Below are 17,578 nucleotides of genomic sequence, written 5' to 3'. Positions count from 1 at the left end.
AAATTAAGAAACAAAAGCTGGGATGAGGCCCTGGCTGGTGTAGCTCAGTGGATTGAGTGAGGGCCTTCGAACCAGACGATTGCAGTTGGATTCCCAGTCAGGGAACATGCCTGGGTTGCAGGCCAGTTCCCAGCAGGGGACTCACGAGAAGCAACCATACATTGATATTTCTCTCCCTCTCTTCTTCCCTTCCCCTCTGAAGATAAATAAATTTAAAAGAAAAAGCTGGAATGAGAAGCCTATTGTCCGGGAAGAAGCCACCAACACCCAACAGGAGCCCCCCACCCCCCCACCCCCCCGCAGGAGAGCTTATGGCCACCTGGGGTGAAGCCCCTCGCAGGACAGGCAGCCTTCATCCCGGGCCCCTTATGCTGGCACTCAGTGAGGCCTCCATTGGCAGCATCCCAAAAAGACATTTCAGGTAGACTTACAGATTTATTTTTTTAAAAGCACTCAAATTGCCCTGGCTGGTGTAGCTCAGTGGATTGAGCGTGGGCCTGCGAACCACACGATCGCGGTTCAATTCCCAGTCAGGGCACGTGCCTGGATTGCAGGCCAGTTCCCAGCAGGGGACTAACAAGAAGCAACCATACATTGATATTTCTCTCCTTCTCTCCTTCCCTTCCCCTCTAAAGATAAATAAATAAAATATTAAAAAAAAATAAAAGCACTCAAATTAACTATGCTGTGAGAGCTCCTCAAAAACTTTTATTCCTTTTTTTTTTGACCAGCACACTGCCTGGCACATACTGCAACATTAAGAAATTTTTTTTGTTTTAAATGGGCAATTTATATCACTGGAAGAATTGCATTTCACTGTTTCAGAAAATGTGGTTATTTTTGGAAAGGCTTTATTCTTCCATCCACAACTCTGGATAACAGGGGTTTGTCCTATTTTTATAAGCCACCTCAGACAGACAGTGGAATGCCTTAGATTGCCATTTAAGTGCATTAGAAGGGCAGTTAAGAACTCACAAGAAATTCAAGAGTTGTCTTAATTACAGGGAAGACAGTGGCTTCTGCAGCCCAGGGCAGATCGGCAGAACTGAGAGGCCACAGGAAACGTCCTCCCTGTCTCTTCTCAACCAGGAACCTTCGGGACAGTTCCGCGGGTGGATTCCTGCAGGTCGCTTGCAAGAGGCAGACCAACAGAGAGGAACTGTGAACTTCTCCATCCAGCCCAGGCCCCCCCTGCAGCACAGCCCAACCAGTACCAGGGGCACGTCATCCTGAAAGTGCCACCAACATCTGCCCTGCCACACGGAGTAACGAGGGCCAGAATCAGGCATTCAGGGCTCTCTTCGAAGGCTGACCACCCTTCTCCTCCCATTTCATTACCTGGTATTCTATGTGCACTAGACATGGGCAGAGTTTTTACAAATTAAATAGCTTTCTTGAAATACAATAGAACGCCATCACATACAATTCTCTTTGAAAGGCCTTTCCAATTCAGCTCCCAAAATTAATTTATAAAATACTGTGCAAAAACACTGACCTCAAATAAATAGGGGGGGGGGGGGAGGAAGTGGGAAGACCTAAATTGTTTTTTTTTTTTTTAAATTAGAAGTTAAAAACACCAGCTGCACTTCAAAGTATTTGCAGGCTGAAATGCCTCAAGAAGGCTATGAAAAACAGCCCTCAGAGTCAGAGGTGCACTTCTAAGTGAGGTTTTCTGTGTTCAAAACTCGCAATGGATGCCTCCGCTGAGGTCCTTCACCACGCCCTCTTTGACCAGCCGGAGGAGCAGCTGTGTCTCCGTGGTCACGTTGTGCATGGTCTGGAAGTTCATGGCAGCCATGCAGAGATTGTCAAAGTAATGCAAAGGTGTTTTGGGTTGACTGAGGTCATATCCAAAGCCTGCCAAACTGACCTCATCACACAGATGTGTGGCTAAGACAACAGCAATGACACCGATCGTGGGCACGTTCTGAAAAAGAAAAAAGACAAAAAAATCTTAGCACGATTCACTGCTTCCCAAGTAGTATAGATACCATGCCAAGTCATAAAGCCTGCAGTGGGGGCTGTGTGTTTAAACATCACATAGTTTTATACACCACAGAGTTCTAAGGTGTGACTCCCTGTCCAAGGCAAGATTCGAGACTGCAAAACCTGGGCTGTGGTGTGAGTACTTTCAGCGCACCACCCAGAGGCGGTGCACCACACGGGTTCTTTCAGTTCTTTCTGCACCAAGCTAAGGGGTTTATTTTCCTAAAACTTCTACCTATTGGTCCTACGGGTGATGACCAGCATTGCAAAACAAGCCCATTTCCTCTTTCACACAACAAACATCTAAGGTCTGTTCTGGGATAAGAGGCTAAAGGTCCTGCCACAGTCCTCCTCAGGACACGTCCCTCCTAAACCATTTGGGGTTCTGACTGTACCAGCACTCCCTCCTCGCGGCTGATATCTTGCCACTTGCAAATCTGGATCCCTGCTTTTGGGATCTCTAGCCCAGCTGTGCACAGACAGCACACAGGGCGGAGAGGAAGAGAAGGCCCCACAGCTGTCTCAGCCCTCACTGAAGGCTGCTGCTGATCGACTAATTGATATATTCTGTTGTACATTTTTCCAGGTGCAAATAGACCTCATCTGTTCATCTTAGCTAAGTCTGCGGCTTGCAGAACCAACTTTCATCTTCTGCAAACGGGGTAAGTGAATGCCTCAGGGTTCCCAGACTGAGGAGTAATCACGTAGCCTTTGCTGAAGCCGCCGGTCACTGAAAGCAGCTCTCCGCTCCTTGTCGTGTTGCATCTGCCTCTCAAAGCCAATCTCACTTGCTAAAAAGGAACTCAACAGTCGTTCTGCATGTTTGAAAATAGAAACTACTGAAATCAACCCAAAGGAAGCCTTGCTCCTGCTCAGCCTTAGGACCCCCAGGCAGTGTGTCCTGCCATCCCCACCTGTGGTCAGCTTGACCCCCAGCCCGTCGGGAAAACTCAGTCAGAGCGAGTGGAAGAAGCTTTCTGAAATCAACTGTTCACAGGGGCAATGCATGGAGAGAAACTCGGAAACTGTCGAAACTACCCAAACCTGTGATCTCTAGGACATGCCCCCAATCATTATCCAACAGACTGCCCTCTCTGTGGAAGGCCATATGCATGAGGGAAGTGCTGGACAATGTAATTTTTTAGATCAGAAGTCATCTTTAAGTTACTATTTTCATCCAAAAGAAAAATACTGCGTGTCCACTTTAAAAATAAAGAACTATTCAATTCAAATACATAAACGAATTGTGATGTAGAACGTAAGTCTCCCATGGTCTCAGCCTCCAGAACATCTTCACAGTTTGATGTTTATTTCCAAGCTTTTTCCTATGCATCTCTATATACACGTCTTTATTTTCAAACAAAAATGGGATTGTATAAATGTCCTATAACTTAATTTTCTTACTTAATATATTATGGAGGGGTTTCCGTTTCCATTAGCTTTTCTTCATCCTTAACAGTCACACAATATTGCACTGACTGAATCATCATACATTCATACAACCCCCTAATGATGAGTGTTTAGGCTGTTTTTAATCATTTGCTGTTAATGCTATGATGAGAATATTAGAATGGATATTCTTTTCAGATTTTTCTAATTTCCTTACACTAAAAATTTTATAGTAAAATTACTGGTTCAAAAATTATTCATATTAAAAATTGATCTATATTGCTAGACTACCCCACCATCATATAATTCTGCCCAAAAGCATAGGATTAAGTTCTGCCCCAAATCTAGGAGTGAAATCCAATGCCTGCATCCGCTTTCTTCCCCCAAACCGGCTCTGTTCAGTACTCAGACTTGTCAGCTCCGCCCCGTTCATATTTTTTGCTCTCATCCTCCCAATACTGTTAGTCATAACAATAATAGAAAAACAACAAAAGCCCCAAGGGAATTATCGAGCTTTTAAATCTTTGGTAAGAAAACAAACCAAAAAATGTCATTTGGCTCTGATTTGCTTCTGATGACTGGGGAAGTGGAACCATTTGCCATGCATTCCTTGGCTGTACTGACTTCTTCTTCTGTGAAATGTCTGCTCATGTCCTTTCCCTATTTTTTGTTTGTGCTTTGAGAGTATTTACTCTGTACTATACATGCTACATTCCCCCCATTTATTTTGTTCTCTCATTCCTGATACCTTTTGCCATTCAGCAATTTCATATTCTATGCAATCAAATCTGTCCATTTTTTAAAGGTTACCTTTTAATAAAATCTCCTTATAAATAAATGAGCATTTGCCTGTGTTTAAAAAATACTATGGAATTTAATAAAGAAACAGGCTAGTTTAAAAGATACAGAAATCTAAAACAATTGAAAGATACCCAAGTATATTTATAGTAAAACGTCTTTTTTTTTTTTAGCCTCACCCAAGGACATTTTTTCATTGTTTTCTGAGAGGAACTGGGAAAGAAAGAAAGGAGGAAGCATCAACACAAGAGAGAAACATCAAATGCCTCTTGCATGTACCCCAACCGGAGACCGAACCAGCATGTGCTCTGACTGGGAATCAAAACCAACCACAACCTTTTTGTTTATGGGCTGAGCCACCTTTGTAACCTAGTTTAAGAATCTTGCCAAAGTCTGCTTAAGTCTTTTAAAAAAATTTTTGCTAAAAGTGATGCTAACAGATTAGCATGTTCTGGGGCCCTCTATGTGCTCCGTGTGGGAGAGTGCAGTCAAGTACCATATTAAACGATTCCAGTCATAGTCCCTGACAGTCGTTAGTGGGGGCAGGGCCTCTCTCCTCTGAGAAGAAAAACCCACCATTTCTGGACTGGAAAACTGGTCCCGGACATGCTCCCGCAATGGGCGGGAACTATCTGTGGGCCTGCTGTGGATGGAGACGCAGGAAGCACCAAACAGGGCACAGCATCTGTGGAAAATGGCAGCCTGCTGGGGAAGAGCTTCAATACTGTGAAATGCCCAGCTTAGCTGGGCAGTCAAGCCTGAGGCTGGAGCCAGAGGTGAATTTAGCTTTCACTGACCATAGTAAAGAACAAGGTTTTGTTTTCAAGGAGCCTCCTTAGGTGTTCATTTTCCCTAACAACTGCAGAGTTGTTCCTTTAAAATGTACACAGCTGTTTTCAAGAATTTTTATAATTGGAATCTGATTTATATGGCAAAAAAGGAACCTGCCAGTCTGCCTGTCATTGACTATACCTCAGAGTCTGGCTCAGTGTTTGCAAATTACAACCCTGGCCAGCTCTACCTCCTAGGAAACATCTCAAGCCCTCAGTATGAGCAGCAGCCCCACATTTCAAAATTCCTTGCTTTCCTTTACATATAAAGGTTTTGCTCCAAATTTTAAGAATGATTTCCACTGCTTTAACAAGTTTTAAAGACACGGTTCTAGCTATTCAGATCATAAACAGGTAATAAACACCTCCCCGCCCCCTGGTGGCAGCACAGGCTAATTGCAGGTAAAGAACTGACTGCAGTGAACAGCCTATAGAGTGCAAAGATTCTCAAATTACGCTGCAAAATAAAATCACTCGGTGAACTCTGAAAATTCCAAGGAATAGCTCACAGCACAGACCAATTAAACTGGAGTGTCCAGGGTAGGGGCCGTGCATCAATTGAAAAGTACTGCTGTAGGGGGTGACTTTATTTACTATCACCTATGAAATGATGAGAAATGTCAATTCTCACCGGAGCAGGCCACAGGTGAGTTAAAATGTAAAGAACTTTCTAAACCATCACAGTGCCTTTCAGTATCCTGCAAGTTAGTTATGTGGAGTCCCAGAGTAAGAATACTTTAGATAACATCTCAGTGACCTAATGTTAATGTGCTGATTATACTAAAGAGATGAGTCACCAGGGGGAAGGCCAAGTAAACAATGAGGAGCCCTGGAGTCAAGGTGCAGAGTGGACAATACAGATGAAGCCTCTAAACATGGACTAGTGTTTCCGCTGGAAAGTGCCTCTAGGTATGCAGCTGAGCCCAGGTGAAATTTGTACAGATGCCACCCCTCCAACGCAGAAAATAGTTAAATTCCAGTAGCAACAAAAATACCTTATCTCGGCCCCAGAACCTTGACTGAGGCTCTGCATATTGAAGGATGTCAAACGCAGTCTCTTTGATAATAACTGGATTCAAAATCCTGAAATTTTTTGGCTGTAATGGGATTTTTTCTGCCACCTGCTTCCAAAAGAAGAGTCGTACCCAAAATGGCTAAGGAAAGAAAACAAACAATCATTAGGAATATTTAGTTGTCATCTGATCACTGGAGGGAGAAAAGGCCCCCCTGACGAGCAGGCCAAGCCGTGATCGTAGCTCCTTGTGGGCATGCTTTCTGTAGCAAAGATCTGGAGCACAGATCTTTGCAAATTCAGTATCTTGACTAAAAAAGCAACTCCAAAGGACCTGATTTATGAAGGTGGCACTGAACAAGGACAGAAACTGCAGAAGCAGCTCTTGTTTGTTTGGGGAAGAAATTCTTCAGGAAGAGACCCAAGATGGTAGCCTTTACAGGGTTGAAAGCCACCACTGGCCCAGGGAAGACTAGCGAACAGAGCTAATCCAAGAGTATGAAGTGCTGAGAGTGTCCGCTCTGATCAGGCCCTCACCCTGTGTCCTCTCTCTCCACTTACCCTGCCTCCCAGTCCTGTGAAGTCTCTTGGTAACTGACTGTAAGTCATTTCGTACGTGCTTCATCTTCCAACTAAAACAACTTCTACTCAACAGAAAGTCCAGAAGACCACGATAACCTGTACAGAATCAAGCTCTGGAGATACAAAGTCTCCATTGTGTGAAGCTTATGTGAAAAGTCTAATATTTTCTACTAATATTATGGACAGTTATTTGGTGCAAGTGTTTATAAACGCACACATACTCCACAACAGCTGGCCTCTGGAATTTATTTCAACACAATGGATGGGGCAATAAAGTAATGGGACTGGTCATTGTAAAGACAAACAACAGGAATATAACCTCCCGATCTGCCCCTCTGGAGTGCTGTGGATTTACTCTTACAAGAATACCACCGATCAAAGCGCTTTTGGAGAAGTTCTCTGAGAATATTCCCAGAAGATTTGAGGTATATACTTTTGAATATCCTCAATAATGGTTTACGTTAATCTGTGTAAACCCAATTTCTAGAAAGAGCCAAAAGCCATATAAGTTTAATTCTGGTGAATAAGGTGGATCATCACCATTTGTATGAACACTTTTGGTCCCAAACTTGATATTCCCATTGAGTAATGATCATGATTTCCACCTGTGACTCGATCAAATTCCGAAAGCCATTTCTGGCAAGGATTTCTGCGGGGTTTCCACAGGGAGTGGTTATTAAAGAAAACACAAAAGTGTGCCTTCCACTGTGTTTCTTCAAAAGCAAGTCTGCAATTACAATGAGAGACCCCTTCCCTTTTCACAAAGGCACATCTGATGGTTGAATTTCTAGTGCTTACCAGGGTTTCATTTGTTACCATTGCTTGAAGCCAGTTGAAGTCAACACTCTTAAATAAAACAGCAACAAACAAGTCATTGGAATAATACTCAAAGTCAGACAGCGGGGCGCCTTCTGGGTAAGTCATCCTTATAGTAGTTTTATTTCCAACATGCTCTGAATATCCCTCAACGGGTGCACTGTTTAACCTATTTAAATACAAAGGACAAGATAAATGACAGGGCAGGACATAGCTATCTTATCACATTACAAAAAAATCCCCTCCTCATGTTCTCCACACTGTTTGGGGGACTGGGAATGAGTACAGGGTTGGGGGTAGGGTACCCTCCCAGCAGCCTCCTTTCCCCGACAGCTCAGCCCTTTCCAGGTGCTTGATGAAGGCAGCCTCCAGTTCCCTGAGAGGGACTCTGAATGTCATGCAATTCTCTCTAGTCCTACTGCTTTAAGCCAATCCAAACACATCATACTGGGGGTTTTCTCTGGGCACTGGTAATGTTTCCTCAAAAGCCTCCCAATGTGCTCAAATGTTGGTGGCTCTTGCTAGAATTTCAAAAAGGTAACCAGAGAGGAAAACCCAGAAACCAGGGCAAGGGAGGCAAGAGTGGCAGTTACGCACGGACAGGGTTGAACCAGGGGCAGCAACAGGCCCAGGCACAGCCCGGTCTTAGCAAGGATTTGAGCCATACAACTGTTAGATCAGTGAAGGCTTTACCAGGGTAGTCGTTTGGGGGAAAAGTCTAAGCATCCTTCCCAAAGCAAGAACACTCAGCCTGTCACACAGGCTTGTAGTCTGGTCCTTCACCTGAATTGGGTCACGTGTACCTAACCTTTCTTTTCTTTTCTGCTGTCACTTTCTCCTCTAGATCTCAGACATCTAACCCCCGGATTATCAAAAGATATTAGACACAACATGGTCCTAGACCAGTTAGTTTTTCTTTCTCTTTCTGCTTTTCCCCCTCTTTCTTTTCTTTTCTTTTCTAAAATCAAGGACGTTATAAGGATAACTGGTGAAATCTGAATAAAAACCATAGGTAAGGCTTATTGTATCTGTGTTGTAATTCCTCATCCTGAATATTACCTCTGGTTCTATAATAGCATGTCCTTGTTCTCAGGGAACACACACTAAAGGATTTAGTGGTAAAGGAGCTACATATTTGCAACTAACTCTGAACAGGTTCAGAAAAAATAATAGTATATATGCAGAGAAAATGATGAAGTTGATGTGATAAAGCGTTATCAGTCGGGGGATCTGGGAGAAGGGTGAATGGGACTCTTTGGACTACTTTTGCAGCTTTTCTGTTAGGTCTGGGATCAGCTGAAGTGTAACAGTTACCCCCAAAAGCTTTTTAACTGAGCTTCTCCCTCACAATTATGCTAAAGCCCCCTTTCCTCTGTCCCCAGTGCTCAAGGGCCTCCCAGTGTCTGTTTGCAAAATCCACGCTCCCCAGTCTGGTGCCTGCCATCACCAGGCACCTTCCCAGCCCCGTTCCTGCTCTCCCAGGGCCCCTCCTTCCTCCTGCCAGGTGAGGCTCCTCATCCAGGTCTCACTGCCCACCCTCCTCCCCAAAGAGCCAACCTCACTATTCCCCTGCTCAGGGCTGCCCCTCTGCCCCACATCTCCCCACCTCTGGACCAGAGTGTGCACTGTAGGCACCCCTATAGGTTTCTCACCTCCCCACCTCCCATCTCCCAGTCATGCCCCATAGATGGGCATGGGGTCCTGCCTGCGTCCCCCAGTGCTGCCTGTGCACGGGAGACCATTCAGCTGCTCACAGAAGGCCAGGGTTGGGGTTTTCAAAGCTTCAAAATGCTGCATTTGGAATGCTCTGGTCTGGCTTGGAACCTGGGGCCTATGGTGTTATCTACAGCACTGGCCAATACTGAGAGCTTCACCCCAGAATGAAGACATCTAAAGCACACAACACGCGCTGTCACACAGACATCCGCCAGTGAAAGGTAGCAGATACATTTGCCTTCACCTGAATCTTTACACTCCCAGTTCACACCGTTCCTGCTTTCTGGTCTGGGGCCTATGGTACCTGCTTTGCATTAAAACTTGGTGCTCACCTGTTTCTTCTATCTCTTGGAACTTCAAAAAGTCCAGTTCTTTCCTACAAATACCTTATACCTCTTGCACTTTCCCCCTTAGCCCCCACATTCCTCCACATTCCCCCCAAAGCGGCAGCTCACATTCATGGAGCATTTACTATAGGCCTGACGCTTCTCTAAGTGCCTTTAATCTGTTTGCTCATTTCGTCTTCACGGTAACCCTGTCAGGTCTGCGCTGGCGCTGCCTCCACTTACACCCGAGGAAGCGAAAGCACAGGCCAGTTAGGAAAGCTGCCCGAGATCTCAGCTACTGGAGACACAGGCGTTACGTTGTCACATCATCACTTTTAGTTTAAAATATCTGAAATGGATCTTGTCACCCTCTCTCACTAACCAGAGATTTCCCTCAACTGCTCCATTTCTGCCAGTGGTCCCACTCCTGTCTCAGACACTCAGAATAGTAATTATCAAACTGTCAGAAAGTCCTGTAACTTACTGTTCCATTATGTCTCTCATCTTCGTTCCTTGGCCTCTATTTCTTCATTCTCTGTCTCATGTCAGGCCCGCACACTGTAGGCCCTGATCACAACCTCTAAACCCAGGCTCCCGTCCCTATTTTCTCCTGCCTTCAATCAAATCCACACCGTACTCCGACAAATTTAATGAGCGCCTACCTTTCATCACGCTCCCATTTCTACACACCCTTAAGATAGGGACAATTCACTAAAATAAATTAAGAGCCTTAAACGCATTCAAATATCTTTAGGCCAACAATTCTAGGAATTCTTGGAATTACTTCCGAGGAAATAGTCAGAGATGTACATAAAGACATATGTATGGGAATGTGCGAGGCATTTTTACAACAACAAAGAACTGGAAGCATTCTAAATGCCCTGCAATTGGAGAATGGCTGAATAACTTATGATACACTCATTTAGAGGAATGTCAAACACTCAGTAAAGTCAGTTTCCCAAAGACACTTAATGACCTCAGAAACGATTAAACTATTAAGTTAAGAAATAAAAATATTCCATTTGAATATAAATGCACTCATTAGTATGTATATAGAATAAAAGTGAAAAATACAGCAAATTAATAGTGCTTGGTCCTTTGCACTGAGTGATATTTTCTTCCTTATATTTTCCTATATTTGTAATCTTCAAGAATAAACATATTTTACTTTTATAATCAGAAAAATGTATAGCCAGCTAAACCAAGAAGAATCAAGCCGATTGTATGATGACCCGTTGGATGCATAAAAACTCCCCTGCCGTCTTCACCGCAAGCAGCCCACCACCCAGGGCTCCCTGCACGGAGCCCGCTCCCAGAGGCCAGGCATCCCACTGACTCGGTCTCCCCCATCCTCCTCGCCGCCCGCCTGGCACAGCCTTCCTCCTCTGCTGGCTGATCTGAATCGACCCATCCCTCCAAACCCCACCTCTTCTGAAAGTGTTTTGCCAAACTGGGGTCTATACAGCAGTTGGGAACATCTAATAATCATTTCATGTTTTTGTTTCAATTTCTCATGCAGTTAACTTCCTGACGGCAAGGGACATGCAGTGCTGCCCTGTTCTCATTGTGCCCGCGGCCGCATGGACCAACAGCCGTGAACTCAACTCCAGAGGAGAAAGGCTGGTTGGAGACTAATGTACCTTATCACGACGTCGAACTGGTTGAGGGCATGGCCCAGCTCTAGTCCGTGGAGTATCCCGCCGCTTCCGACCACCACACAGCGCCTGCAACTCCTCGCTTTCAAGTGTTCGGGAAAGTCGTGCTCAGGCAGTACTTCCAAGAGGGCCTGGACTTTACCGGAGAACTGCCGGAATCCGAAAGGAGGGTCGTACTTGTACTCGGCCTCATTCACTTCAGGGGTCTTCCTCACGAAGGGCGGCAAGTCCACGCTGTACCTGTGCCCGAACAACCGCGCCATGGACTTCTTGGCGAACTTGGGTCGGCATTCCTTTTGCAAGACTTGCTGAGCGTATTTCTGAGCTCTCTGGAATAAGATCACGCCAATCAGAGTTCAACTCCCAGGCATTACAAACATATCGGACACTGTAAGGTGTCTGACGTAGCTCCCCTTTTGATTCTTTCACCACAGATCATCTGCTCTTAAGAGTTAATCTGTGCTAGAAATTTGAAGAAAAAACCTGGGAGAATCACATGACAAGGAGACAGCCTGGACAGGAACTTTTTTTTTCCATTACAGAAGTAAAGCAGAAAGCACCTGCACCTTGTACCACCCCGAGCCTAACCTCGTTCAAAACCAGTTGGGGCATAGGAGGTACATGTTGCGGTGTTTAAGATTTCGTGTTGCATAAAATCCTGCAACGTGGATGCACCTTGAGGACATGACACTAAGTGAAATAAGCCAGTCGCACGCGGTGATGGCAGGCGTTGGAGGGGGAGGGTGGTGTAAGAGGACTAAATGGTGATGGGAAAAAATACAATACAAAAGAAACGAAAACAAGCCAGTCACAAAAATACAAACACTGTAGGATTCCACTTATATAGGGTAGCAACAGTATTCAAATTTACAGACGTAGAAAGCAGAGTGGCGGTTACCAGGGACTGGGTGGAGGGGAAAATGGGAAGTGGTTGTTTCACGGGTAGAGTTTCAGTTTTGTAAGATAAAAACGTCTGAGGTATCTATTTCACAATGAATATACTTAAAGGTTAAAAATGGTTAAGATGGTAAATGTTATATTATGTGTTTCTTATCACAAGTAAACATTTTTTCATATTTCAGCTTCCAATCTAGTGGGATGAGAAACCAGGCTTATTTATCAGTTGGCGCAATGACCTGCGCACAGTCTAAAACGCAGATCACTTGGAACATAATCAGGGAATGACGTCGTGTCAACACAAGTTGCCCTGGTTTCCTACACAACTTCCCCTGTGCATTAACATTTTGCATCAACAAGGAACTCCTGAATGCCAAGTACACGAGACCAGCTGGGCACAGCGAGGCACAGAAGAACATAGTACAAATGCCCATCTGCCCCAGTCTTCCTCTTGGCTTCGTTTGGTCAAATGCTGCCTCAGAACCAGCTGACTGGCAGAAAATTCACCCCACCCCTGTGCCTTTTGTCCTTATCTCTGCACCCAGCAGCCCTGGTCCTCCCTGACACTTCCCGCCACCAAGCTACCTTCACGTGCAGGTGAGCACCAGCAAGTGTGTGCGTGTGCGTGGTTATAAATTTACTGGCGTATTTTCAGGATTACGCATGTCTTTTGAATTGCGTCAGTACAACTATGAGGATTATTATTGTTGTCATAGTTTTAAATGTTTGCCCCAACTATGTTTTTTCTTGGTCTTGTTATTTCTAATTGTCAAATTTTTGTACAACACATTTTTTATATTTCTTATTTTTCAATCATACTTGGCACACAGTATTATATTAGTTTCAGCTATAAAACACAGTGATTAGACATTTACATAACTTAGTAAGTGACCACCCCAGTAAGTCTAGTACCCATCTAACAGCATACATAGTTATTACGATATTATTGACTATGTGCCCTACGCTATACTTACATATCTGTGGCCATTGAAAAATATTTTATTTAGTTTTTATCTATTTTTATTTTTTAAAAAGATTTTATGTATTTATTTTTAGAGAGAAGGGAAGGGAAAGACAGAGGGAAAGAAACATCAATGTGTGGTCGCCTCTCACACACTCCCTACTGGGGACCTAGACCACAACCCAGGCATGTGCCCTGACTGGGAATCTAACCTGCAACCCTTGGTTTGCAGGTAGGCACTCAATCCACTGAGCAACACCAGCCAGGACCTCTGTGACTATTTTTATAACCGCCAACTTATACTTCTTAATCCCTTCACCTTTTTTACCAGCCCCCAACTCTCTTCCCATCTGGCAACTGTCAACTTGCTTTCTGTAACCATGAGTTTGTTTCTGTTTTGTTTATTTACTTATTTTGTTTTTTTAGATTTCACATATAAGTAAAATCATATGGTATTTGTCTTTCTCTGTCTGACTTATTAGCACAATAAGCACAATACCCTCTAGGTCCACTCATTGTCACAGATGGCAAGATTTAAATCTTTCTATGGCCGAGGAATATTCTTCTTCAACCAGTCGTCTATCTATGGACACCTAGGTTGCTTCCATATCTGGGTTATTGTAATAATGCTGCAATAAAACTTAGGGATGCATATATCTTTCTGAATTAGTGTTTTGAATTTCTCTGGATAAATACCAGAAGTGAGATTGCTGGGTCATATGGTAGTTTTGCCTTTAATTTCTTGAGGAACCTCCACGCTGTTTTCCATAGTAGCTGCGCCAGTTTACATCCCACCGACAGTGAGTGCACACAGGTCCACTTTCCTCCGCATCCTCGCCGGCACTAGTTTATCGATGACTGTTTGGACAGTGTGAGGCGGTGTCTCGCTGTGGTTTTGATTTACGTTTCCCTGCTGGTTAGTGACGTTGACATATGGGTGTCCTCTTTGGAGAAATGTCTATTCAGGGCCTCTGCCCATGTTTTAATTGGATCGTTTGTCTTTTTGGTGTTAAGTTGTATGAATTTCTTATTATCTTTTGGATATAAACCTCTTATTGGATATATCATTGCCAAATATCTTCTCACTTGATAGGTTCTTTTAATTCTGTTGATAGTTTCCTTTGCTGTGCAAAAATGTTTTAATTTGATGTAGTCCCATGTGTTTGTTTTTCTTTTGTGTCCCTTTCCCAAAGTGACATATTAAAAAAAAACCAAAACCCACTAAGAGCAATGCTGCAAAGTTTACTGCCTCTGCTTCTATTTTCTTGTAGAATTTTTATGGTTTAGATTCTAACATTTAAGTCTTTAATCTAAAATGTGCCTAATTCACCCTGGCTGGTGTAGCTCAGTGGATTGAGCCCGGGCCTGCGAACCAGACAATCGCAGTTCGATTCCCAGTCAGGGCACATGCTTGGGTTGCAGGCCAGTTTCCAGCAGGGGCCAGTTCCCTGCAGGGGATGCACGAGAAACAACCATACATTGATGTTTCCTTCCTCTCTCCTTCCCTTCCCCTCTAAAGATAAATAAATAAAATAAAAATAAAATAAAATGTGCCTAATTTTAACAAATCATTTTTTAAAAAACCCTCCTGCCCTAGCTGGTGTAGCTCATTGGATTGAGTGCCTGCGAACCAAAGGGTTGCCAGTTCGATGCCCAGTCAGGGCACATGCCTGGGTTGCAGGCCCGGTCCCTGGTTGGGGGCTCACGAGAGGCAACCACACATTGATGTTTCTCTCCCCACCTTCCCCTCTCTCTCAAAATAAGGAAATAAAATCTTTTAAAAATCCTCCTCTCTGAATTTATTTTAATAATTCAAAGGTAACTGCAGTTTCAAGATGTGAGATAATAAAAAAATCAGAGGCAAATGGTTAGAATGTTAAACTGTAATAGGTTCCAATACACTAAGATTTTACTGGATTTGCTGGCTAGCACTTTTCAATTAGCAATAATTAGCAATAATCGTGCCTCGGATAAACCTCATTGGCTACGATACTGCCACTGTGCAAAGCTGCACTTTTGACCGTGACTAAATGGTAATGGGGTGAAGAATATTTTCAATCCAATACCTATACATCTTGTTTTAGCTTTCTGTATTAGCATCATCTACTTCTTGGCAAACTTAATAAAATGTTCCTTGGACAATGTTTCCAGGGAGCCTGCTAATGTTCCTTTCTTCAGGGAGCCTGCTAGTCAAGTATTCTCTTCACCTCAAGTTTCCCTGTTCCAGGGGTGGCTGGCGGAGCCGCGCTGCCCCATCCTGAACAGATCCTCCACGGCCACCCACCCACTGTGGCCCCACAGCTCTGCCCCCCACGGCCTGGCTGCCACCATACTTCTGTGTGCAGCTACTATAATGAATTTTCTTATAGAAACACACTTGTCTTATTATAAGAGAACCCCCTCCTTTTAAACAAATTATAGCTTTGAAAATTTATCTGTACCTGGAAAGATCACACTGTTTACATCTTGAGGCTCTGACTCCGGTTCAGACAAGGGAAACTGATATTCTTTCAGCCTCAGACAATGCTGTAGACACCATGCATAATCACAGTCTCAGTTCCTATGTCAAGGTGTCTCGGTGCCTATGACACCTCGCGAGACTGTCATCAGTATCATCACTCTGTGGGTCCACTTCCTGGGTAGCATAACTAGTAAGGGCAGAGCTGCCCAGCTAACCTGCGCTAATGATTACTTCTCAAACTGCAAAGCCACACACAGCCTCTGCAGACAGAGAGCACGCAAACATCCCAGACAACAACAGTTGTCTGAATACAAATTGGCATCTTCAGAAAGAATCAGTGGGAAAGCCCAGCGAGGAACAGGTCATGACCTGAGCAGCCCCAGAACAGAGGGCCGGTTCCTGACCTAACCTGCTACCCAGCAGGCCCTTAATGCCTGGTTGGCGGGGGCAGGGCAGAGGGGTTGTGCACACTGTACACATCTGTCTCTAGACTCTGGGTCTGAAGCTTAGAAACAGCAATTTTTAGGGGACAAAGATCTAATTCTTCACTACACAATGACATCCCAAGCATCCAGCTTTACAAATCTCCCAGGACAGAACTGGAATCTGAGAGGTGCCAAGAGAGACCCAGAGAAGCTCAGGGACTGACTCATGACTGCGAAGCGAGGTAGGTGACCGAGCTGCACAACGCTGCTGGGCTGCCAAATGTTCTCTTTAGACGTTTCATTTGGAAAGAGTGAAACTTCACTCCATTTCCACTTTGGCAGAGTTCCATTTCAGGCTTCAAACTTAATTTTCTACACTATGAGCAGAGCACGAGTTTAGAATTGGCTCCTGACTGTGACCCCTCCCGGACCTCATTCACAGCAGGTGCAATAAACCAACTCCAGGAGGGAAAATGTTTTAAATGCCACCAGAAATGCCTAAAGCTGCAGCAATTCTTTTTCTTCTTCTGTTTTAATTCCTTCCAAGATGTACAATCCCAGCCTTTCTCCGCCTGGGGGATCTCGCCTTGCAGGGCTGCGTTACAGAGAGGAAGGCCTTCCTCCCTCTGCTGCAGACAGCTCCGAGGCTGGAAGCCAAGGCAGGCAGCAAGAGTGGATGTGGAAGGGTGTGGACGACATTTCACAGGGAAGACCCACTGGGAAGCAGAGTTGGTGACTCTCAAAGACACAGGAACTCCCACATCTCTCAAATCAAGGCATGGGGATGAGCGCTTCAGTTTTTAGGTCTTCCAGGCTGAGCTGGCTGGCTGCCCACAACTGAGAATAAACAGACATGTGGCATTGTAAACACCACTGACTGGCAATTTGCCATGGAAAACCAGTGTGAAATTTCATGCAAGCGTAATTTTAAAATGAAGTATGTTGCTTTTTATTTTATATCACACATACGAGTGAGATCATGTGGTATTCGTCTTTTTTGGTTTGATTTATTTCATTTAGCATAATGCCCTCGACGTTCGTCCATATTGTTGCAAAGGCAGGATTTCCTTCTTTTATATGGCTGAGCAGCACTCCATCCTGTGTTTGTGTAACCAACAGTGTGGTGGTTACCAGAGGAGAAGGCAGTGGGAGATGCTGACGAGGGCAAGTGCAATTTCACATGTGAACCATACTTTCAAAGTGTCCAAGCATTCCTGTTAGTCTTTTAACAAGTAGCGCATTAAGGGACATCTTTAAATAAAAAAAAAATACAAAACCCTCAACCAACATGGCCACACATCTCTGTAGTACTGCAGGCAAAGTCCATTGCAACATAAACACTCTGAGTTCAACAGAGTCAGTAGGGTCCCACTAACAAGTTGCTGAATGTCTTCAACAAAGAAAACAGCACCCCAGCCTTGTGGCTTCGAGACCCTCTTTGGCTAATACACATCCACAATAATTCACATTATCCAAAAGCTTCAGACCCACTCCACCACCAGCCTGGAGGCAGGTGGGGTTTTCTTTGTGGAAAGTTCATACTGAACATCATCTCATGGCCACTGAGAATACCATGACCACCTGGCCAGCTTCCTCGAACATTTCCCCTATTCTGGGTACTTGAGAGAGGGTTTCTGTTCTCATTTCAATGAGGTACAACTATCCATCAAATTTAGGGGCTGCTTACTGTGGCATACAAGGACTTGCACTTCCAGCCCTACTTC

At 44.4% G+C, this 17,578-nt stretch overlaps 1 protein-coding gene and 1 pseudogene across 4 annotated transcripts in view; both read right to left on the bottom strand.

Moving 5' to 3' along the window:
* Nucleotides 1-664: 664 nt before the first annotated feature.
* The window catches only part of ST3GAL5 (ST3 beta-galactoside alpha-2,3-sialyltransferase 5), a 52,313-nt gene continuing 35,399 nt past the window's right edge, over nucleotides 665-17,578 (bottom strand). For all 4 annotated transcript variants that reach the window (XM_037039150.1, XM_037039169.1, XM_037039160.1 and 1 more), the window contains 4 exons: nucleotides 11,096-11,439; nucleotides 7,396-7,582; nucleotides 5,999-6,157; nucleotides 665-1,927 (listed from right to left, as the gene is read on the bottom strand). In XM_037039150.1, the coding sequence (XP_036895045.1) occupies nucleotides 1,679-1,927; nucleotides 5,999-6,157; nucleotides 7,396-7,582; nucleotides 11,096-11,439 (939 nt within the window). In that variant the 3' untranslated portion in view covers nucleotides 665-1,678. The remainder of the gene's footprint in view (nucleotides 1,928-5,998; nucleotides 6,158-7,395; nucleotides 7,583-11,095; nucleotides 11,440-17,578) is intronic.
* Nucleotides 14,865-14,978, bottom strand: LOC118982752 (uncharacterized; annotated as a pseudogene).

This window comes from Sturnira hondurensis, unplaced genomic scaffold (assembly GCF_014824575.4).
Source record: "Sturnira hondurensis isolate 20B ecotype Veracruz unplaced genomic scaffold, ASM1482457v3 Scaffold0002039, whole genome shotgun sequence".
Classification (NCBI taxonomy): domain Eukaryota; kingdom Metazoa; phylum Chordata; class Mammalia; order Chiroptera; family Phyllostomidae; genus Sturnira; species Sturnira hondurensis.
The sequence above is the reverse complement of the archived record's forward strand: the minus strand, read 5'-3'. Positions and strand labels throughout refer to the sequence as shown.